The 24,201-nt window shown below is 42.1% G+C and overlaps 2 protein-coding genes across 5 annotated transcripts; one reads left to right on the top strand and one right to left on the bottom strand.

Moving 5' to 3' along the window:
- Nucleotides 1-5,336: 5,336 nt before the first annotated feature.
- Nucleotides 5,337-19,827, bottom strand: nf2b (NF2, moesin-ezrin-radixin like (MERLIN) tumor suppressor b). Of its 2 annotated transcripts, none has more exons than XM_083695342.1 (17): nt 19,521-19,827; nt 19,014-19,132; nt 18,785-18,910; nt 18,331-18,453; nt 17,944-18,027; nt 17,692-17,760; nt 17,456-17,538; nt 17,153-17,228; nt 16,454-16,600; nt 14,824-14,898; nt 14,622-14,735; nt 12,802-12,924; nt 9,810-10,027; nt 9,543-9,645; nt 9,080-9,210; nt 8,779-8,950; nt 5,337-8,185 (listed from the first exon to the last, which is right to left on the bottom strand). In XM_083695342.1, exons 2-17 carry the CDS (start codon nt 19,101-19,103, stop codon nt 8,138-8,140), a joined length of 1,782 nt encoding a protein of 593 aa, XP_083551468.1. In that variant the 5' UTR covers nt 19,104-19,132; nt 19,521-19,827; the 3' UTR covers nt 5,337-8,137. The 2 variants fall into 2 exon arrangements, with proteins under 2 accessions (XP_083551468.1, XP_083551469.1); XM_083695343.1 differs by having other exon boundaries at nt 16,463-16,600.
- A 125-nt stretch (nt 19,828-19,952) lies between these two features.
- mettl27 (methyltransferase like 27) lies at nt 19,953-23,394 on the top strand. 3 transcript variants are annotated; one of them, XM_083695476.1, is made up of 6 exons: nt 19,953-20,089; nt 20,343-20,471; nt 20,613-20,741; nt 21,163-21,298; nt 21,729-21,821; nt 22,153-23,394. In XM_083695476.1, exons 2-6 carry the CDS (start codon nt 20,352-20,354, stop codon nt 22,362-22,364), a joined length of 690 nt encoding a protein of 229 aa, XP_083551602.1. In that variant the 5' UTR covers nt 19,953-20,089; nt 20,343-20,351; the 3' UTR covers nt 22,365-23,394. The 3 variants fall into 3 exon arrangements, with proteins under 3 accessions (XP_083551602.1, XP_083551601.1, XP_083551603.1); XM_083695477.1 differs by having other exon boundaries at nt 19,976-19,988; XM_083695475.1 differs by having other exon boundaries at nt 19,975-20,471.
- Nucleotides 23,395-24,201: the final 807 nt, after the last annotated feature.

Genomic DNA, 24,201 nt, shown 5'->3' with positions numbered 1-24,201 from the left:
GGCACACTTTGGGCCCGTTAATACCAATCAATCATCGCTTGAATGCCACAGTCTATTTGAGTATTTTGAGTATTGTTGCTGGCCATGTGCATCCCTTCATGGCCACAATTTACCTGTCTTCTAATAACTACTTCCAGCATGATAATGCACTGCTTTTTTCAAACTGATTTCATGAACATGACAATGAGTTCAGTGTTCTTCAGTGGCCTTCCCAGTCACCGGATCTGAATCCATTAGAACACCTTTGGGATGTGGTAGAACGGAAGATTCACAGCTTGAAAGTGCACCTGAAAAATCTACAGGAATTGCGTGATGCAATCATGTCATCATGGACCAGAATCTCAAAGGAATGTTTCCAACATCTTGTGAAATCAATGCCCTGAAGAATTGAGGCTGTTTTGAGAGCAAAGGGAGGCCCTACCCAGTATTAGTACAGTGTTCCTAATAAAGTGTTCAGTGAGTGTAGGTGTGTATGTTTGTATGAGAGAGAAAGATGGTAGAGAGAGAGAGAGAGAAACACGCACACACATACACACACTGAAGCTGCCAAATCATCAATGATAAGATAAACCGCCCGAGGATTTAGGACACTGAGCCAAAAACAACAACAAAGGAAGCGGACACAGATGTACTCTTTCTGAAACGCCGCCCCCCCGCCCCCCTTCTCTCTCTCTCTCCCTTCCCGGCTCTCTCTCCCTCCCTCTTTCTCTCTCTCCCTCTCTCTCTCTCTCTCTCTCACTCCACCTCTCTCTCTCTCTTGCTCTCTCTCTCTCTCTTTCATTCACTCTCTCCCTCCGTCTTCCCCTCTCTCTTAAAGCTCAAACAGACAGGCAGTGCTTCCCAGGCCAACATCGTCTGCCACTCACACTGAGATTTAAACAGGGACAAAACCCCTCCAAAGAGTTAGCCATATATTAGACTTCATAATCTCCCAGGAATTATCTCTGAGAACAAGGAGTGTGACAAAATGTACATATCTTTATTAACATTAAATATACTGATGTATTCAACAAAAATCTATTTATCAATGCCACGGAGAATTGAGGCTGTTTTGAGAGCAAAGGGAGGCCCTACCCAGTATTAGTATAGTGTTCCTAATAAGTGTTCGATGAGTGTATATACACACACATACATATGCACAAGCACACGCACAGATCAATATCTAATTTAACATAGCCACCACCTTCATCAGGTCTGCCCAGCACAGCAAATTGTGTGACCTCCAACTCCACTGTGGTGACAATGACCCTTTCTCTCTCTCTGTGTGACAAAGCACCTTCCCTGCTGATTATGTGTCTAGTCTTCAACAGATATCAATTGACAGGCGCGTGTGCGTGCATGTGTGCTCTGAGTGTGTTACTCCCTCAGTGCTGGATTTACATCTCAATTACAAAGTCTATCTGCCAAATAGGCTGCACTCTCCCTGACTTCCTACAAAAAGCCCAATAAACACCCTGCAGAAACCAAAATACAGGCCAGATAAAAATCTCTACCTCCCCTTCTGAAGAACTGCTATTCATAAACAACAATAAAGCAAACTTCTGCTAGTCTACTCTTCAGCTGCCCTGTTTGTCCCTTCAGAGGTCACAAACCGATGAAAACATCAGAAACTGCTTTCCTGTTGGCTCCCAGTAAAACCCTCAGAAACTCAGACACACACACACACACCCACACCCACACATACAAACAGGGTAGAGGCATTTACAGGAGGCCTGTAAAACCCCTGTAGATAGAACATACCGTGTCCTGTCAATCATTCAGTGCAGCCAACCGATAGAACATTTTGACAGTAGAGAACTCCCATTTGACAACATGACGGATCCGGCTCATTGACCCTGTCAATCTTAGTTTAGATATCTCATCTGTCTTCTGTACATAAAGGCTGAGTTAAGCACGCATACTCACAGGAACAGTCGTAGACAGAGAAACCCATGAACAGACGTACACACATTGACACTCAGGGGCATTTGCATACAGCATGTACACACATTTCTCACAATTTGAGAAATGCTTTCCAACATGCTTTCCCACTGTCTCATCCCCCCCCCCCCCCCCCCCCCACACACACACACACACACACACACACACACACACACACACACACACACACACACACAGTGCCTGTTATGTGTAAGTGCTTTTGTGGACTCTGTGTCTCAGTGGAGATGTGTGCAGTCTTTGTGACTTCCTGCTTTGGGCTGATAGTGCTGGACACACAGGGCCAGAGGGGCGGCCATCTTCAGTTCAGCAGTCGTTATCGTCGCAGTGCAGCAAAGGGCACTGAGATGGAGAATACACACAATACACATGTGCTGTGGAGAATAGTACAGACATAGGGAATACACACAAAAGTAACGTTTTTAAATTAATTAAATGCAAACAGAATCAACCATAGGACATACAGTACATATAGACAAAAAAGAAACTCATACAGTAAGAAGATAATAACTTATCAATAACATACAAACACACACACACACACACACACACACACACACACACACACAGAGAGAGAGAGAGAGAGAGTAGCAATAGCTTGATTTTTGGTTTATGTTGAATTAAACTTCTGAATCCAGTTTGTTGGTCCTTAAATTACTCTACAGCCAAAACCCATTAAAGTCTCATTGTCTCTTTCTCTGTACAGAACCTGATTACTCCTCCTAATGTCTTTTTTGCTACTCCGCTTGAATCACTTCCAAAGCTCTGGGATGTAATTGACAGTCTTTAAATGTACCTCTCCCACTGTTCTAATCTAGTCTATGTGCTGGATGCCATAAAACATATTTGAAATAAAACAATAGAAAAGAAAGCTGATTTAGTTAAGGGCACCAGAGGTAGCGTTTCCCATCCCTCTAGCTTGGAGAAAAAAATGTTTGTAGTATAATCACGTCTCTCCCCCTACAGAACATTTAATGGATATAACACCATACTGAGTCCTCCTCTCCTCTCCTCTCCTCTCCTCTCCTCTCCTCTCCTCTCCTCTCCTCTCATCTTCTCTCCTCTCCTCTCCTCTCCTCTCCTCTCCATTTTCTGCCCGCCTCTCCCCTCTCTTCTCCTCCCTTTTTTATCTTGGGGGAGTGAGAGATGGGGGGGGTAGAACAAGTAGGGGGGGAAATCGAAAGCTTTTTTCACCTCTAATCTGGTATCTTATCCTGTTTCAGTAACAACAGGGAGTCACATCTATCACATCCAGTAGAGAAGGGCACTCAGAAATATGAGTGTATATTCCTAATGGACTGTGACTGGAATTCAATAGAACACAGAAAGCACTGAAACAAATAAACAACAAGTGTGGTTTCTTCAGCCTTAAGTCTTAGGTAGGATTTTACTTGAAAATCTACACAAGCTTTATAGGAGCCTGGGAAGTGTGTTGGATTTACAGATTAATAACTTTGGCATCGTGAACAGCTAAACATTCTGGGAAAGCATAATGTAATGTAGGTTTGATCTGTGATCAGTTGAATTCTGGCTTGTAATTCCTAACACTGAATGTGCATACATCTCAGTGTTTGAAAATAGTTTTTTTATTGTGTGTTTCAATCCCAAAGATTTTAGAGGATACAGTGGTGAGACCCAGACAAGAGGGAATATTGGATTTTGTGATGTCATATGCTGACACTACAGTGCGTTGCCTCTGGTGTGCCTCTCACAGTCACAGCTGGCCAAATGCCCTTTACCCAGAGCCCCAGTGGAGAAAAGGGACAGAAACAGGAGAGTTAAAAACCTGGTTCCTTCCTTATCTCCCCCCTCACTCTCTCCACACACTGCAGGTAGAGCATCATTGTGCAAGCATGCACCAACGAATGCACACAAACACAATGAAACAAAACAGTCATTTTTATAATTATGTTCTTTATTACAATGACAGTCTTCAGCTGCTGTAGGTTCTATGGTTATTTCCATTATCAAAGGCCCCATAGCCTGAGGGTAAATGCATGTGCACCTCATCCCCTGCCTCCAACTCTGAAGTGACTGCATTGGATAAACACTGTAAACAGTATTTCATTTGACTCCAAATTCCACGTTATTCTCTGGGTATTCTTATACATAGTCTGATGTAGTAGACTCTTCTCCCCGGTGCTTTGAAGAAACCTGCATCAGAGGAGAAGCAGAGTGACAGAGAGACCGACTGTACAGTCAGTCTCCCATAGACACTGAGGCAACCAGTAATACTAGACTCATATCAACAGGTTCCCATATAAAGAGTGCCCTGCGTAAGTAATGGGACAGTGAAGCATTTTTTCTTTGTTTGGTTCTACACTCTAAAAGTTTGAAATCAAATATTACTGTGAGGTTAAAGTACAGATTCTCAGCTTTTATTTGATGCTATTTGTGTACATATTGGTTTTACCATTCAGAAATTACTTTTTATGTGTGGTCCCCTATTTCAGGGTGCCCAAAGGTAATGGGACAATTGGCTTGACAGGTGTTTCTGGTAAGTCAGGTGAGTTCCATCACACCATTAGTGCAGGCATAAGAGAGCTGTCAATGTCTAGCATTGATTCTAGGTTTTGTGTTGCCTTTGGAGTCTGCTATTGGTGTCTGTCAACATGAGGACCAAAGCAGGGTCAATGAAAGTCATGGAAGTCTTTATTAGGCTGAAAAATCAGAAACATAGCCAAAACCGTAGGCTTGCCAAAATCAAGTTTGGAACATCATTATAAAGAAAAAAAACCATTGGTGACCTCAGCAAACAAGCTGGTAGGCCAAGGCAGACTTCTACAGTGGATGACCGAAGAATGCAGCAGGTCATTTGAATCTGATAGAAAGCCATGGGAGAATCCAGCCTGTTACTTAGTTGAAGGTCTCACCTTTTTAATCTAAGTTTATTTTCTGGACTGAATGATTAAAATGCCTTGGTTGATGTGCTCAAATAGATTGGTCTAAATTATCCTTATTCGTCAGTTGGCTCGAACACAATCACACGCAGAATCCTCTCCACACAAACACAGAGACACACGCACGAACATGCACACACAAACACAGATAAATTACTCTTACTCTCATGGCGACAGGACCTCGTAATTGTGTGGGGTATGATCTTATCTGATTCACACACACACAATACTGTTACACATTTCACATCCATCTCACAATTTTACCAGTGTTCATAGAGCTCTGGGACATCTTTGAAAAAGGGTAATATGTGCAACAATTTTCTATAGCACAAAAATTGTAAATAATCGAGAATCTTTCATTCAAAGGGGAAAAACACCAGGAGCGCAAAGTGCCTGAATCCCTTGTGCCCTCTACTGGAAAATCAGTGTGAAAACAGCCTCTTTCTAAAGTTATCCATCTGAATGACAGAAACAACATTTGGAGAGATAGAAACCATGTTTTCATGTTTGTTTATTTGCAGAATGTTTTCATGTGACACACAAACAATAGTAAAGCCCTTTGACAGCATCCACCATGACAGTACCACCATACCCCCCAAAATGGCAAAGATTTTCAGTTTTTTCTGACAATTGTGACTTGCTATCATGTGTCCCTGGCTCTATGGGTGTTGAACCCTGTACATAGAGATTGGCATCTGCGGTCATTCACTAAAACATGAATAGTTGCTTCTTCTCCTCTTAAAGTGACGTGTTTCTTAAGACAATTAAAGCTGATTAACACATGATGCCGATGATGAGGAGGAGGAAGAGGACAAAGCAGGAATGGTTGTCAACAGCAGTAAGACACAAGTTTAGAGTTTCATAAAAATACAGATAAAGGGCAATTTACAAACAGTTTACAGCAACCAATATTCTACTTACTTATATAATCATCAGACATTTTTGTGTTGACTGGAGAGTGTGCTATGGTAAGAGAGAGAAAAAAGAAAGAGAGGGAGAGTGTGTGTGTGTGTGTACGTGTTGTGCATATGTGAAAACTGATACAAATGCAAACACAAACCCCAGCCTTGCAATGTTGCATAAGCTGCCAAGCAATTTTTCCATCAGAACATCTGACCATACAAGCATTGGCTCTCATCCAAATCATGGCACGGTTGAGGTCAATTCCATTTCTACAAAAATAATAATAAAAACAATTGTCCATTCTTTTCAATTAGCTGTAATGTTTAAATGGACTCACTGTGTAATCATGGAACTGACCCGCAACCTTAAGCACCACTAAACTACACCTCTCCATATCTCTATGGTCTGAATATTTTCCCTTTTAAAAATGGAGTATTCCTCTGAGCTAAAGCAATAATGGACACAGCACAAAGCAAATGAGAAACACACAAAAAAACATTGTCTCCACTGCAGTAACTTAAAGGTATAGCATGTAGTTTTGGCTTTGCTGCCCTCTCTGGCCACACTGAAAATGCACACATGCTACATTTTCTAATAGCAATTGTGTGCATATCTTTGTAAACAAACAAAACGTAAAATAGGTACGTAAATGCCAGTGCACGTCCATGACACCAGATTTGAGAAGGCACTTAGTTTGGACAAAAACAATGCTCTTCACTGCAAGTTCTTTATCATCTGATCTCATTCCTTGAGATTCATGTCTACTGATTAATCATGGCCATTTTGCACTGTTTTAAAGCTCAAATCTACACACTAGACCTTTAAAGTGATGTTCATAATGTTATTAACAATGTCTTTCTGCCTCAAGGCTGACATGACAGATATTATGAACTTACTATGTACAGTAGCTTGATTGACATTATGACAGGTTCATCATAATCAGAGTAGTGAATGAATACTACATCACACTTGTCTCACAATCTGATATGACAGTCTTGATGGACATTGAATGACGATCCTCATGAGTGTGTGTGTGTGTTATGAAGGCATTATAACCACCGCTTAACCACCTCACCTCAAGCACAGTATCACCTCGCTCCAGGTTAAAGTTGCACCTATCCACGAATCTCAGATCAGACTACATGAAGGCTTATCCAAACCTGAACCATTAGGGGGATGAAATAATAACTGACCAGTGGTTAGAAGCAACTTCTACCAGGGTTGGGGTCAGTTCGATTTCAGTTAATTCATGAAGTAAATTGAAATAACAATTCGATGATTGCAAATAGAGCATTTATTTTCAATGAATTCTCAATTAACTGAAAATTAGAAGCTTTTTACATGAAGTGAATACATTAAAATCGAATTAACCCCAACCATGACCTCCTACCTGCTCCTATTAGCTTCAATAGAAACAGGCCCTGAGAGATGCTTGATGGAAGAAAAGTGGACTGAAAAAGTCTCTGCCTGAAAAATCAATAAAAGCCTTCTACCCTGAGGTGCAGTGCACTCCAGGCAGGTCTCAAATGCACTTGTGCATGGGGGACTGCACAACCAACCTCTGAACACAGAGAAAAGGATAACAAATCAAGTTTAAGGCACGTCAATAGTCTAAAATACAAATAATTAACACACAAAAACACTTGAAATGACCTTGCTTGAACTGATAATGGTTAGGAGCATCTCTGCCAAGCATATATGAGGCAATAGAGATGAGACACATGCATGTTGCTCTCAGTAAAGGCAACCCAAATACCAAGTCACAATAACAAGCAAAAAAACAAAACAACAAGACACTGAATATGTAACACTGTTGATAAGTGGACGTGGATTATGACACCTGAAGCTTATTTAGCTTTAGAGACATGATCATCCAAGTCCCTGAGGGGAGAGACACTCTCCAAAGGCACAATGCTGCTTAGTGTAGTGTAGTGTTGTGTGTGTGTGTGTGTGTGTGTGTGTGTGTAAATGTAGGATAAAAGGCCTCAGTCATAAATCTACCATACTCTAACAGGTGTCCCTTTGAAACAAAACGCTGAAGTCAGTCCATCAACACACAAGCACAACGCCAGGAAACAGGGAGAGTTAGGGGGCGGCATGTGATATATACAGGATCTGTATATCATGTTCAAAAAAACAAAACGTAAAACTTGAGGAAAACCTGTAGTGTTGCAGTATGGTGTACAATGAGCATGTGCAAGCAGTCCAACATGCTGTTTAGGAAAGTCTTTCCAAAGCACACAGTCTTTTTGGGGTGTGTCACTGTAAGCAAGTGTGTGAGAGTGTTTCTCTTGTCAGTTACAAAACATACATATCATCATGTATATGAATAGGCACATCTTGGTAGTTACATCTGATGTCCGTCCTTCCTCTCTTTTATCCAAATGGCAGTTGGATCACACTTCCTCAAAGAAGGCCATTTGAGCCATGTACGCAGAGTTTCTCTGAAAAAGAAAAGATTTTCACAGTTTCAGCCAAGTGATGATTTATGAGGAAACATAATGTGATGGGGGGAAAAGACTATTGTAGCCTGGTCATAAAACACAACTCAATCATATAATTCAATTGTTGGCCAATCTATTAAGACTTTCTGTCTTAACAATCATAACATTAAAATGGCAAGTTTTGGAGGATAAATACATTTCAGTAAAACTGTGGTAGGTAACACAACATATCAAGTGTCAACTTTTCCCTGGGTTATGTTTACAGTAGTCCTGGTAACCATGAAACAGTACAGTACCATCTGAGGGCTCTTATCATTCAGACTAAATAAGAACATTCCCACTGGGGCAATAGGTGACACTGACACCATTTTCACATTGGAGAAACAACAACAAAGCAACATCTGTAGGGAATAGGAAGGAGGACTTATGTTCCGGTGAGCTATAAATGTGTGGGTAAGGGTAATTATCACGTTGCTGTGCGGTATATAGGGGGGTTCAGGGTGGTCAACATCGTGAGGGGCCCTTTCGCAAGCACACTAATAATCTCTTGCATTTGTGTGGGGTATGAAGGGGGTGTGGGGTTTCAATCTTACGTTGCTGTGGGGCATGTAGGGGGGCTCGGGTGGGTAACCTCGGGCCTCGTTGCGGAGGCTGTAGACTCCAGCCTGCTGCTGCTGCTGCTCCTCCAGCTTCAGAGACTCGATCTCAGACTTGAGCTCCTTCAGCTGGTCCTGCAGGTGCTTGCTCTTCTCCATGTACTCCAGTCTAGGTAGGAGGGGAGAGAGAGAAGAGTGTAAAGTACGAACGCGTATGAGAGAGAGTCATACTCGCACACAGCGCCATCTTTCTAACACGGCCATTTTCATAGGACGAGATTAGGCTCCAGCAACTCACCTCTCCCTCTCAATCTCCATGGACAGTCTCTTCATGTCCGAGTCCTTGAAGTCGATCCGCATCGATGCAGACTCCAGAGCCAGGTCCCCTCCCTCAGGGGGAGGAGGGGGGGTGGAGTAGGCCGCTATGAGCTGGATTACACACACACACACACACACACACACACACACACACACACACACACACACACACACACACACACACACACACACACACACACACACACACACACACACACACACACGTAGAGGCAGTTAGGGACTATTGAGGAGAGCAGGAGCACACAGAAGAGTGGAAGTGGTTTTTACATGGTACCGCATAAGTACTGTAGGTTTAGTGATCTCTTTGAGGGTATATGGTGCACAGTCTGAGGGACATCTCAGTTGTACTCATTCTAATTCTGAGCATAGTACTGGGTTTGGTTATCTGGGTAAGTGGTATAGGTAGTTATTGTTCTAGGTACCGGGTACGTGGTTTTGGTGATCTCTAGCAGTTTCTGCTTGGCTCTCCTCTCTGCATCCTTGGCCTCGGTCAGGTCCTGCTTCAGATGATCCGCCTCCTTCGACCTGGAGGGAGGAATTGAAATGATACAAAGAGTATATTATAAGTAAAGCAGGAGGACAGAAAAAGAGAGAGGAAGAGGTAGAGAAGGAGATGAAAGGTAAACAACCCATATCTCTGATACTACGGCTCTAAAAGCCACGACTTCCACAAGTGATGACATCCACACCTCCTCTCAGACTGCTCCACCAGTTTGACGGCGAGCTGCTCCGCCTCTCTCATCTTCTGCTCCATCAGTCTCTTCTCCTCCTTGGTCTTGAGGGCGGTGACTTCTAACCTTTGCCTCTCCTGCTCGGCATCAGCTGCCTTGTGGGCCAGCAGCTTGGCCTCCTCCTCAGCAATCTGGGCCTTCTCCGCCAGCAGGTCAGCAGTCTCCTCCGAGCGCAGCTAGACAGGGAGACAGACACAACTCCTTCAACGCTTATACCGCTAATTATGGCAGTAAGGCTGCAGGTATACGAGGGGTGGACTGTATGACAGGGTTAAAGGCATGACTCAATAAGCAATTAATATACAGTGCCCTGCGTAAGAAATGGGACAGCGAATCGTTTTTTCTTCTTTTGGTTCTATACTCCAAATTTGGATTTGACATCAAACAATTACTATGAAGTAAAAATATAGATTCTCAGCTTTAATTTGTGTACATATTGGTTTCACCATTTAGAAATGTCAACACTTTTTATACATATTCCCCCTATTTCAGGGCACCAAAAGTAATTGGGCAATTGGCTTGACAGGGGTTTCTGGTTAGTCAGGTGTGGTCCATCACATCATTTGTGCAGGCATAAGAGAGCTGTCAATGTCTAGAAGGCTTTGGGTTTTTGTTTGGAGTCTGCTATTGAAGCGGTGTCGATGAAAGTCAAGTAAGCCATTATTAGGCTGAACAATTAGGCAATCTGAAACATAGCAAAAACCATAGGCTTGCCTAAATAGAGTTTGGAACATCACTTAAAAGAAAAAAGAGCTCAGCAATCGCAAATAGGCTGATAGGCCAAGGAAGACTTATACAGTGGATGAAGAAGAAGAAGGCTGGAAAAAACAAAAACTGTCCCACAGATCAGCAACACTCTCCAGGAGGTAGGCGTGAATGTGTCAGAGACTACCATCCGCATAATACTTCACCAGCCGAACTAAAAAAGGTCTTGTGGACAGATAAGATGAATATTATCATGAGTGATTGCAAGAGGAACGTTTGGAGAATAAATGAAACATGGTGGATGAGGTGTTTTGTTTTGGGCATGTATAGTTGCCACTAGAACTGGCTTACTTGTCTTGATTGATTATGTAGCTGCTGATAGCAGCAGCACAATGTATTCTGAAGTGTCCAGAAACATCTTGCCTGCTCAAAAACAAGCAAATGCTTCCAAATTCATTGGATCATGCTTCATCATACAGTAAGACAATGATCCAAAACATACTGCCATAGCAAAAAGTGGAAAGTTCTTGACTGGTCAAGTCAATCTTCAGATTTAAATCCAATTGAACATGCATTTAATTTCCTGATAAGATTTTAGGCAAAAAGACCTCAAAACAAACAACTGAAGATGGCTGCAGTACAGGCCTGGCAGAGCATCACCAGAGAAGACACCCAGTCTGGTGCAGTTAATGGGTAGCAGACTTAAGGCAGTATTGCATGCAAAGGATTTTCGACCAAATACTAAACACGAGTGCTGAATCTGTCCCATTACCTTTTGTGCCCTGAAATAGGGGGACTATGTATCAAAACCTACGACTGCACACCTGTACATGGCTCAAACACCATTGTTAAGTTCGCAGACGACAACGATGAGTCGGCCTACAGGGAGGAGGTCCAGCACCTAACAGTGTGATGCAACGACAACAACCTGGCTCTCAACACCAGGAAGACCAAAGAGCTCATTGTGAACTTCAGGAAGTCAAAAGCTGGCACACACACCCCCATCCTCATCAATGGGACTGAGGTGGAGCGAGTCACCAGCTTCAAGTTTCTGGGTGTCCACATCTCTGAGGATCTCTCCTGGACCCTCAACACCTCTACCCTGATCAAGAAGGCTCACCAGCGTCTCTGCTTCCTGAGGAGACTAAAGAAGGTCCATCTGTCTCCTCAGATCCTGGTGAACTTCTACCGCTGCACCATCTTGCGTAAGGCACGCAGCATCGTCAAGGACATTTCTCACCCCAATCATAGACTGTTCACCCCACTCCCCTCCGGGAGACGCTACAGGTCTCTCCGCACCCGAACCAGCAGGTTCAGAGGTAGCTTCTTCCCTGCGGCTGTCACCCTACTGAACTCCAACTCTGCACCTAGGTGACAACCTACCAACCCCTGCACCCCCCCCCCCCCGGACAATTGCACTACTCTTACAGTATTCCTATAAACTGTACATACTGTATCCTCACTTGTACACACTGCTCTTACTACATACCACTGCTCTTCTGTACATATCTGTCTTTACTGTTCATAATCTGTCTATACTGTTCATAATGCACATATCCTTATATTTTTCTTTTAATACTACTGTTAATACACTGCACATATCTGTACATACTGTACATACCTGTTTATACGGCATTCCATATTTATTCTGCTATTTACTCTAATGTTACTGTTAATACATATATACTGCTATACTGCATTGCCTATACAGCTCATATGCTGCTTACACTGTTTATACTGCATTCTATTTATTCTGCTTATAATACTACTGGTGATTCATATACTGCTTACACTGCACTACTTATACTATACTGCACTACTATACTGCTCATATACTGCACTACCTGTATATATTGTTCACACTGCACTTTTCTGCTTTTTTGCACTTCTGGTTAGACGCTAACTGCATTTCGTTGTCTCTGTACTTGTACTCTGCACAATGACAATAAAGTTGAATCTAATCTAATCTAAAAAAAAAAAAAAAAAGTGTTCACTGTCCCATGATCAGGTGTTCACTGTCCTGTCCCATTACTTACCCAGGGCACGATATACTATATCTACAGTACCATACACTCAGCTACAGTGGAGGTTTTAAAATGAATACAACACATATTGACACACTTTCCTGAACAGGTATTAAGCATTAATCTTAGTCCTGAGGTCCTGAGTCCTGTGGTTTGACGGATCAGCAACCACATGCTTTCCCTGTGCAATATAATTTCAGAGTGGGAGATCATGCCCTCACCAACGCCTCATTGGCCAGCCGTGCCTCGTCCTGCAACTGGAACAGCCGTCGCTCCATTTCCTCCTTTGCTCGTTCCGCCTCCTCCCTCATTTGCTTCTCACGAGCCAGGATCTGACGCTCCACCTGCAGCACAGCCAATCACAGATCAGACAACACCGTTCACAACCAATAACTGTTCACAGATCCAGAATCTATTTAGTTTGTTGTGTTGTTGCACCAAGAAGGCAAAGTTATATACAGTGCATTTGGAATGTATTCAGAACCCTTCACTTTTTCCACATTTTTGTTATGTTACAGCCTTATTCTAAAATGGATTAAAAAAAATATATGTCCTCATGAATCTCCACACAATACCGCATAATGACAAAGCAAAAACAGGTTTTTAGAAATGTTTGCTAATTTATTAAAAATAAAAAACTGAAAGATCACATTTACAGAAGTATTCAGTTTCCATTGATCATCCTTGAGATGTTTCTATGATTTGATTGGAGTCCACCTGTGGTAAATTCAATTGATTCAACATGATTTGGAATGGCATACACCTGTCTATATAAGGTCCCACAGTTGACAGTGCATGTCAGAACAAAAACCAGGCCATGAGGTCGAAGGAATTGTCCCTAGACCTCCAAGACAGGATTGTGTTGAGGCACAGATCTGGGGAAGGGTACAAAAATATGTCTGCAGTATTGAAGGTCCCCAAGAACACAGTAGCCTCCATCATTCTTAAATGGAAGAAGTTTGAACCACCAAGACTCTTCCTAGAGCTGGCCGCCCGGCCAAACTGAGCAATAGGGGGAGAAGAGCCATCGTCAGGGAGGTGACCAAGAACCCAGTGGTCACTCTGACAGAGCTCCAGACTTCCTCTGTGGAGATGGGAGAACCTTCCAGAAGGACAACCATCTCTGCAGCACTCCACCAATCAGGCCTTTATAGTAGAGTGGCCAGATGGAAGCCACTCCTCAGTAAAAAGCACATGACAGCCTACTTGGAGTTTGCCAAAAGGCACCTAAAAGACTGTCAGACCATGAGAAACCAAGATTTAACTCTTTGGCCTGAATGCCAAGCGTCACATCTGGAGGAAACCAGGAACTGCTCATCACCTGGCCAATACCATCCCTACGGTGAAGCATGGTGGTGGCAGCATGTTTTTCAGCAGCAGGGACTGGGAGACTAGTCAGGATCGAGGGAAAGATGAACAGAGAAAAGTACAGACAGATCCTTGATGAAAACCTGCTTCAGAGAGCTCAGGACCTCAGACTGGGGTGAAGGTTCACCTTCCAACAGGACAACGACCCTAAGCACACAGCCAAGACAACCCAGGAGTGGAAAGGGGTGAAGGGGTCTGAATACTTTGCGAATGCACTGTATATATATATTTTGCATGAGTAACAAAGACTAAGGCCATATTAGTGACAAAAAGATCTCAATTAAATCTATTTTAAAGTGCGGTTGTAACACAATAAAATGTAGAAAAGGCCATGGGGGTGAATACTTATTGAAAGGCACTGTATTTGTATCTGTTTAAATCATTCATTATTCATAATCGTTCATTATTCGTGTACATTCATATTCTGGTACATCCCTAGAATTTAATGACCAGACTGAAATGTAGCATAATATTTCTAATACTTTTTATGTTTATCGATCTAAGCTGGATATTCATACTTGATACACTTTGATTCTGTTTTTTTATTCATCTTTTTTTCCGCTAGCCCACCTCACTTTTCTGAAAATCAAATCCATTGAACAATTAATCAGGTTTGTATGGCCTAATCAATCAATCAGTCAATCAATAAATAAATCACTGGTTGAGAGCTGACCTTCTTGCGGGCCTTCTCCTCCTTGGCCTGAGCCTTCATCTGCTGCACCTCGATAGAATCCACCTTCCTCCTCCTCATGAAAAGGTCATGGTTCCCAATGCACAGCTGCAAGATCTGAACACACACAGAGATCCGCATAATTAGGAGGATTCGCTTGAGACCAGCAGCGCTGCTGCCAAGGCAAACCAGATCAATAACCTACCAGTTTGTTGACTCTCAGCTGGGAGGAGTAGAATTTAAAAACATCCTTCTTCTTGTCCAGAGGCTTTATTGTAAACTGCAACAGGGGAGGGCATTGTTATATGTCAGTATCTGCATCATAATAATATATACCATTTAGTAAGTGTATACACTTTTTGTATACAGTGCCCACCGTAAGTAATGGGACAGTGAAGCATTTTTTCTTCTTTTGGCTCTACACTCCAAAAGTGTGGATTTGAAATCAGTAAAACGTATATGTATAATATGAGGTTCAAGTATAGATTCTGAGCTTTTATTTGAGGATATTTGTGTACATATTGGTTTTATCATTTAGATATGGCAACACTTATTTCATACATAGTCCCCCTATTTCAGGACACTAAACGTCTTGGGACAATTGGCTTGACAGGTGTTTCTGGTTAGTCAGGTGTTGTCCGTCACATTAGTTGTGCAGGCATAAGAGAGCTGTCAATGTCTATTGATTCTAGGCGTTTGCCTTTGGAGTCTGTCAACATGAGGACCAAAGAGGTGTCAATGAAAATTAAGGAAGCCATTATTAGGCTGAAAATCTGAAATAAACAGAATAATCAGAAACATAGCCAAAACTAGCCATGCCAAAATAATAAAAACAAATATATATACACTGGTGAGCTAAGCAAACGCAAACGGGCTGGTAGGCCAAGGAAGACTTCTACAGTGAATGACAGAAGAATGCTCACCATAATTAAGAAAAACCCCAAAACAACTGTCCCACAAATCAGGAACACTGATCTGTAGGTGTGAATGTGTCAGAGACTAGCATCTGCAGAATATGTCACCAGCTGAACTACAGAGGCTTCACTGTAAGGTGCAAACCACTAGTTATCCTCAAATGGGATGGTCAGGTTACAGTTTGCTAAAAGGTACCTAAAAAGCATGTGATTCCAAGAGGAAAGTCTGGTGAAAAAAGGATCTGCCCAAGATTTACAGCATACCACCGGTCAAACTTAGTGTCGGGGGTGTTATGGTTTGGGCATGTATACCTGCCACTAGAATTGGCCGGCTTGTCTTAATTGATGATGTAACCGCTGACGGCAGAAGCAGAATGTATTCTGAAGTGTACAGAAACATCTTGTCTGCTCGAGTACAAGCAAATGCCTCCAAATTCATTGGATAGGGCTTCATTACACAGTAAGACAATGACCAAAAACATCACAACTAGGGAGTTTTTCAGTGCCAAAAAGTGGAAAGTTAAGTTAAGAACCTTCAGATTTAAATCCAATTGAGCATGCATTTATTTTCCTGACACATAGGGGACTATGTATAAAACTAGTTGTAATTTCTGAATTGTTAAAAAAAATACCCTTTAATAAAAGCTGACAAATTTAACCTCATAGTAACTGTCAATCTTTGGGAGTATAGAGCCAAAAGAAGAAGCTTCACTGTCCCATTACTTATGGAGGGCACTGTATATGGTCCCAGCAGGAATCAAACCCACAACCTTAGCATTGCTAGTGCCATGGTCTACCAACTGAGCCACACAGGACCAATAGGGGTGGCAGTTGAGTAGCAGTAATATAATACAATACAAGACCCCCTTTTACACAACTGATATGCCCCCTGATTGTTGTTATTGACAGAAGTGTATTCACCGTAGTTACCTCCTTCTCGCTGTAGGAGATGTTGCGGATGCCGCTCCAGGGGAAGGACTTGTTGGGGTTGAGTTTGCTGTTGGGGCTGTAGATGTGTAGACCCTGGGCATCTACCCCCAGTAGCAGGTCTGTGTCCCTCTTATTTTGCTGTGGAATATCATTGGGCAAAGCAACAAAAGAATTATGTTTACAAATGATATAATGTTAAGTTGCCTTGTGCTTGTATAACAGTTGAGAATTAGCTTGTGCAGGATGGTCTCTGTTACACTTGCAACTTTTGCCCGACACTTGCTTCATTGGATGTCAATGTTTTTGAAGCGCACTCTGTGCCAAATTACTTACAAAGCACAATACACAAGTGAATTGCTTGATAACTGACTGATTGATTTAAGTAGCACAATTAGTGTGAGTGAAATTGGTGTTTGATTCTGAACACTGATCAGACAAAGAAAAACTTGGGCACCGTCCTTAGGGAAAGGAATTTTTGTAAAAACAACAATGAATAAGGGGAATTGAACTGCCTTTCATTACCCGGTATAGTCTGTATACTGTACAATACTATTTTGCTTAGACAATACACTTGTTACTAGACTAAACACTTTTGGAACTGCAAGATATTTTATTTCACAAGGGTGAAATTCTTACACCTCGCAAAGACCAACATTTCAGTCCAAAGACATCTGTCAGAGTATCACTCACAGTAATGGCGAAGTAGCTGACTCCGTACATCTCCAGGTCCTGGGCTATCTTCAGATAATCCATTTCAGCTTCATCCCTGAGTATGGTAGAAGGGGAGAAATATGAATAAATACTTAACAATATGCTTATTACACGTAAGGATGTATGGCTATCAAACAAAAAGAGAAAATGACATTTAGCTGTGGACCACTGACTCAGCCATGATGAGGTATAATAGTGCCTATAACAGTGAATAAGAGCATTCCAGTATGAGCACAGGTTCAGACTTGTCTGGTAGCTCTGGCTGGATGTAAACAGACTTACCTGGCAATGCCTCTGTGCTCTGCATACCAGGCCGTGATCTTCTCCTCCCACATGTCTGCTGTCATCTGGTACTGCATCAGAACCTGAGTGCACACACATGTAAAACAGATGATTACATGCTTGCTCGTACACACACACACACACACACACACACACACACACACACACACACACACACACACACACACACACACACACACACACACACACACACAATGCTTACTGGTACTACTTACTCTTTTAGGTAGGAGCTCATCTTGGGCCAAAAACCCAGGCTTGTGAAAGTTTGGGTCATAGTCCCCATACTGTATAAGACAAAAGAGAGAAATGCTGATGAAAACAACTACATTATCAAGTTCAGGGCAAACGCATACATCAGAATAAAAATAGAAAAAATGTTCTAAATTCTAAAAGCCTTGAGCACCAGAGCCAGTTTGTAAGGAATAACATGGTGGGTTTAGAGAACATTAACTCTAAGAGACTTTTACCTTGGCTTGAACAGCATATGATGCCAGGAGAACAGATGCTTCAGGGGAGCAGAATATCTCCTCGTCTAAGATCTGCTTTTTCACCTAAAGACAATCAGACACACTTGTGTGAATCCAAACTTCTCTAGAAAATAATACACGGTCCTCCTAGTACCGCTCCACAACAACAACACACATCTCAAGTTAGAATTTGGCCATGAAGGAGGAAGGGCCATATGTCACTGTGGTAGAGTTGCTACACTCTGCCTGTCACAGAACTGAAAATCAGTAGTTTGGCTTCAAGTAGCAGCAAAGTACATTTCAACACCTATCTATGATAGGCGATAACACTGCAATTATTTATTTCCTCAACTGAAAACAGCAAATATAACAGACTTATTACTTTACCTGCAGAAAGAACAGGTGCTGTGTGATTTCCTGGACCAACTCCTCCTCTACCTTCTCTGGGAAAAATTTGGCCAGGAAGTGAAATGTAATGGGGGAGTCCTTCGGGACCTCTTGATCCAAAACCTTGATACACAAACATAGAACCACTGTCAGGCAATGACACATTAATGCCTTTTCTATATCTAGTGTGTTCAATAAGACGCAGTATGTGAAAATGATCAAAGATTACGAGATAACCTTTCTGAAAGCATCTTGGTCATAACATCTAATGATGAAATACTCCATTCAAGTGTCGATAAAATCTGATATTTAGCCCAAGCTGCTACATAGGCCTACAGTCACATCTGAACATAGGCTTAGGTTTTCCTGTTTGCTCCTTGATGCCTCTGAGACTGCCTTATTTGAAATAAGACAGATCTATTCCCTTTATACCTCCCTCCCTTGTCTCACTCACTCGTTTCTCTGTTTTCAGCCAGGCATAGGTGTCCTTCACCGTGTACCTGAGGCCAAAAAACCAGGTTTCCCTCAAACCAACCGTCCGACACACCAGATCAAACAGGTCTTTCCCTTTCCATTTCACCTGAGAGAGAGAGAGAGAGAGAGACTTTTATTTTGGCTGACTGTTGATGCTATGTTTAGAGCCAAATGCATTGCATTATTGCGGTAATGCTAAACATCATTACCTCACAGCTAAACTCCATTTCAGCATCCATAGTGATGACTTTGACTTTAAAAGTCTTTGGTTGTTTCTTTTTTAATCCTAGAATCGACATTTTGGGGAGCTTGAAGCTTGATGAGATACCTAAGGAGGTTAAAAAACAAGAGCATACACACATATCAACCATAACATAACAACAATTCCATGACCAGGGTCTCTGACATGACATTACTTCCCCATGCATACATCTTATTGCCATCTATCCTGGACATAAGCATCGTAAACACACTTCCTCTCACTCATGCCATTTGTTTATGATTTTGCTTGATAATGTAATTAATTGTAATGTAATTAATGTACATTCTGCACAATGTCATATTATTGCAACATGTTCATTGGCAATGTCAATGCCAATGAACATGTTGCAATAATATGTTGCATGGGAAACATTAGGCCAACTTAAACATTTGATGTAGGCTAAAGTTATTCGTGCAAAGTATGCAACTCTGTAAATCTGGAGCGATTATCATACCTCCCAACGTCGCAGCTAAACGGAGGCCGAGTCCCTGGAATAAAGTTATCAACTTCTGCCGACCTAGAGAACTCAGGAAAAACTGAGATTTTATTGGGATACCTATCTATGCTAAGCTAGCTAGCTTCTGGCTACCAGAAAGCGAACAAGAAAACGGACCATAACAAGTTGTGGGATGAACGATGCGTTTTCCAAACGTCCATATTGAAAACTAAATTCTACAATTGTCACTTCTTTAACAAATTGTAGAATATAAAGGACGACAAAACTGAACACGTAGCTAGCTAACTAGCCTACTAGGACTTTCCAGAAGCTTTTGTTTTGACTGTGTTGGACCGGAGGGGGGGAGGGGGGGGGGGGGGGAGATAACGTATTTTCTCGCGTGAGCTGTGAGCATAGTCTTCGAAGTGCAAGCCAACGCTACTCCGGTCTGGAGTTACGAGGAACAACGACATTTTATGTTGCAGTGTACGTTCTGTAGTGCGAGTTTTAGCGAGTCAACGGGCTTGTTTGACTTCAAAATTGAATTCGACTAGAATTCAGGCTAGGCTAGACGAGGTTATTGAAAGGTGCTGATCGCCACTGATGTTTTGGCCTGGAGGCTACTTTATAATAATTTAATGTGTAATCTGGTTGAGTTAATGTCTTTGGTCTAGAGGAGTCTGTAGCCTATTGTATCTGACCTGTATTATTATTATTATTATTATTATTATTATTATTATTAAACATTAGGCAGCTATTAGGCAGATTTTTGTTACACATGTTCACATCTTACAATTAATCGTTCACATCTTGAATGTAACCATATTACTTTGCTCCAAGGATTGCAGGATGGCAGATTCCACTAGAACGTTTGAAGAAGTGAAGAAGGTCATCCTATCTGCTCACAAGAACACAGGAACTAGAGATAAAGTTGGCTTCTATGACACCTGGGCAGAGAACTATGAACAGGTAATGAGGAGCCATCCTGAATCAAAGAGATAACTTGTGACCACTATGGCCTTGACACTGAATGCAGGTTCTATGTCAGCATACTGTGGTCCAATTTCTCACCTTTGTGACTCTTTGGATTCTCTTTAATGATTCAACTAGGATGTGGCTATACTGGACTACCGCGCCCCATGTCTTGCTGCAAACTGCCTGTCCTCCAGATTCCATGGTGACCGGGAGAAGGCGATAGTTTTGGACGTGGCCTGTGGCACTGGATTGGTCGCTGTACAGGTAAGCGCACAACCACACTCCCCTTTATTTGATAGATTTAGGTAAAGTTAGCTTTTAATCGCAGATGAAAAAATGGAGCATGGCCAGCATATGAAACAGACGTCAAGATGTTGCAAACAGTAGTCACGCAATTCTACTTGCTCTGACCGAGCCTCGAACTTGCGACCTCTGACTTGCCAACACACGTGACCGTCTCCTCAAATACCCTACACTATTGAAAAGCTAGCAGTTCAACAGCTTGGATGGGAGTATTTGAACTTTAGGAGTATTTGAACTCAACTCGGTTACACATACTCAAACACTCCTACACACATAGTATACGTAGTATAAATAATGTTGGAACTGAATGAATATACCTGACATTTGATAATGTATCTCACAATATATCTCACATGTTGTCCCTGTCTCCCCTGGTATGTAGATGAAAAGGCTGGGCTTCAGGCATTTCGTTGGCATTGATGGGAGTAAGGGCATGCTGGAACTGTCCAATAAGACAAGCCTCTATCAGGACCTCAGGCAATGCCTCCTGGGAGAGGAATCATTGCCTGTCGAAGATGGTATTATTACAGTACATTGAACATTGACCTTTGTGTGCATAACTGATAATGAGGGTAATTAATGTATGAATTATCTTAACTGTCTGTCTTGAGTAATTCATCTCTACAACTTCACCCTATTCACCTATTGCTTTGAGATTGTATTTAGATTTCATACCATTTATACTTTCTGAGTTGTACTCAAATTTGCCTTAAATCCTATTAATTCCTATGACCATTTGCTCTGAATGGGGACATTTATGTGTGTACTTTTTATATATTTTAAGCTTGACACCTCAAATCAAAGAGAGGGGAGCTTCACCTGTTTCTGTGTTGTTTTCCTCCACACCACAGTTTCTTACTCTTGCTTACTCCTCACCCACCTCCTCTTCCCCTCTTCCTTTCTCCACTCCCACCCTTCCTCCCTCCCTCAATCCCTCCCTACCCACAGGCTCGTTTGATGTGGTTGTTATTGTCGGGAGCCTGAGTGTTGGTCAAGTACCTGTAGGTGTCGTCAGAGATCTGTGTCAGGCCACCAAATTAGGTGAGGCTCCACATCACCAAGAATCAGTACTCAGAACTCTTTATCCTTGCTGTATTTTTGCCTCTGTCTTATAGGCTGTCTGGCAAGGTCGTCTTTGTTTGGTAATTGATTGACTGAAGATGAAAACATGTCAGTCAAAAATTAACACAAACAATACACTTTTTGTTGTAGTTTTTTTGTTTGTTTTATGCAGTGAACTGTAAACTATGTGCATAAAGAAAGTGAACACAGATCAATAGATTTTGACAGATAGACAGACTGCTATTTAGATAAACAGACAGATTGAAACAAATGAACAAACTAACCACCACTCTGTTGCTACCTGTCCCAGGTGGCTATGTCTGCATGACAACGAGAGGTAACCATGACAACACGGAGTACAAGGCAGCCTTGGAGCGTGAACTGGAGCTGATGGAGGGGGAGGGGCTCTGGGGCCGGGTGGAGGTCACTGAGGTGGAGGACTGGGAGAAAGCTGTGTCAGAGCAGGAGGAGAGATACATACCTGGAACTGTTTACCTGTACAGGAGGCCAGCTGCACAGTAACATACCTGGAGCTCATTGTCTCTATACAGGAGGCCTTTACAATATATTCCTGTAAACAATGTATCAGTGTATCACCGAGGCAGACCCTGAGATTGCTTTTTTTTGGTGTTTTTTTTGCTGGTTCGATCCCCACCCCAGGAGGGAGCCGGATGTGAGCTGGTAACTGGAAGGTTGCTGGCATCATATCTAAGGCTCCTACCATTGCCGTTAACCCCTAACTACTCCAGCGGCGCCGAATATGGCTGCCCTGTGCCCAGAGCTCTGTTCTCCCTTTGGGGTGTGGTGTGTGTGTGTGTGTGTTGTCTCAGGAGGGGTGTGCACGTGTCAAATTCCTACAATTGATGAGAATTGATTGCATGGCCAAATAAAGAGTCTTCTTCTTCTTCTTCTTCTTCTTCTAAAGGAAATCATCAACATTCAAGACTAATGCACATGAATTGGACATAAAGAGCTGTGTACATATTTAGGAGATCCACACAGTGACACACCCAGGACTCTGGTCCCTTGAAGGGGATCTATACGATACTTATACTATACTCACCTGAGACTGAATACCTGGGACTGTGTACCTGTACTGAAGATCTATACTGAGACATGTCTGAGACAATACTTAAATAATTATATTTGTTGGTGTAGTTGTTTGTATGTTCAATGAAATAGAGGTAATATACAAACAATTCCTTTCTTATGAGTCTTTGGAGAGCTGTTATGAGTGAATTAACCACTACATGATGAGACCTCTGGAGTACTGCTGTACCTAAATCTAACCTCTTCCACGCTATGAATATCTATAAGTGTCTACTGTAAATGCTTGCAATTTCGGAACACCCATTTTGTTTGAGGGACTCTCAGTATGTATGTAGCTTACCAAACCATTGATCAAATAAGGTTTAAAGACTTGTTTATACGAGCATCCAGCCTCCTAGTTCAATAGATCAGGCAGTTGGTCTATCAAAGTTGAAAAAGAGTTTAGGAAGACAGACATGCTTTTTCTTTTTTACTTGCACACCTTGTATTGCCTCAAAACATGAGAGTCAGAGTCTAACTTAAATAACAGCCAACAACAAATGTTGGGTGATAACGGGTCCTTTGCCACCTTGGGATGGGCCAGTGCCCATAATTACCAGTGGTTGCTATGAAACAAGAGAGCCCTGCCATTTGTTGTGCTGTAGACTTATAATAAGGACGGTAGAATAATAGTAATAATAAAAAAACGAAAAAAAACTCTTAGGCAGCTACAGCTTGTTCAGAATGCTGCTGCTAGAGTTCTTACCAAAACCAAAAGATTTGAACACATTACACCAATTCTGCTCACCTATAAATCACTACATGGCGTAGGGCCAAAGTATATCACTGAAATGCTTCCGCTACACAAGCCTTCTAGACCACTAAGATCATCTGAGACCAATCTGCAAATGGTTCCCAGAGTAAATACAAAACACGGGAAAGCAGGATTTAGTTACTATACAACAAATAGCTGGAATAAACTTTATTTAAGATTGGTGGCTCACTCATTCAGCCAATGGCAATGCTGCCTGAAGGAGGGCCTCCACCTCCACCAGCTGCTGGCCTCCCCTCCCTTTAGAATTAGAACATTACAATCATAGAGTCATGTCATCTAACAGATAAGAACACAGTCTGTTCACCCTAGAGGTCAGTGACCTGAGATTGGTATTTGGATGCCTACAATTTAGCATTAGAATCATGTCAGAGAACTATCCCTTCATTGTAAGTCTGATTCTAATTTATTTTGTCTTGGCTGTCCAGGTTGTACTGTGATCCACTGGTTCATCAGCTCATGGCTGAGGATGTAAGTCCTGGCTTTACCCCAGAAACA

Source organism: Argentina silus, assembly GCF_951799395.1.
Source record: "Argentina silus genome assembly, chromosome: 2".
In the NCBI taxonomy this organism is placed as follows: domain Eukaryota; kingdom Metazoa; phylum Chordata; class Actinopteri; order Argentiniformes; family Argentinidae; genus Argentina; species Argentina silus.
Note: the sequence above shows the minus strand (reverse complement) of the source record. Positions and strands in the feature narration are given on the sequence as shown.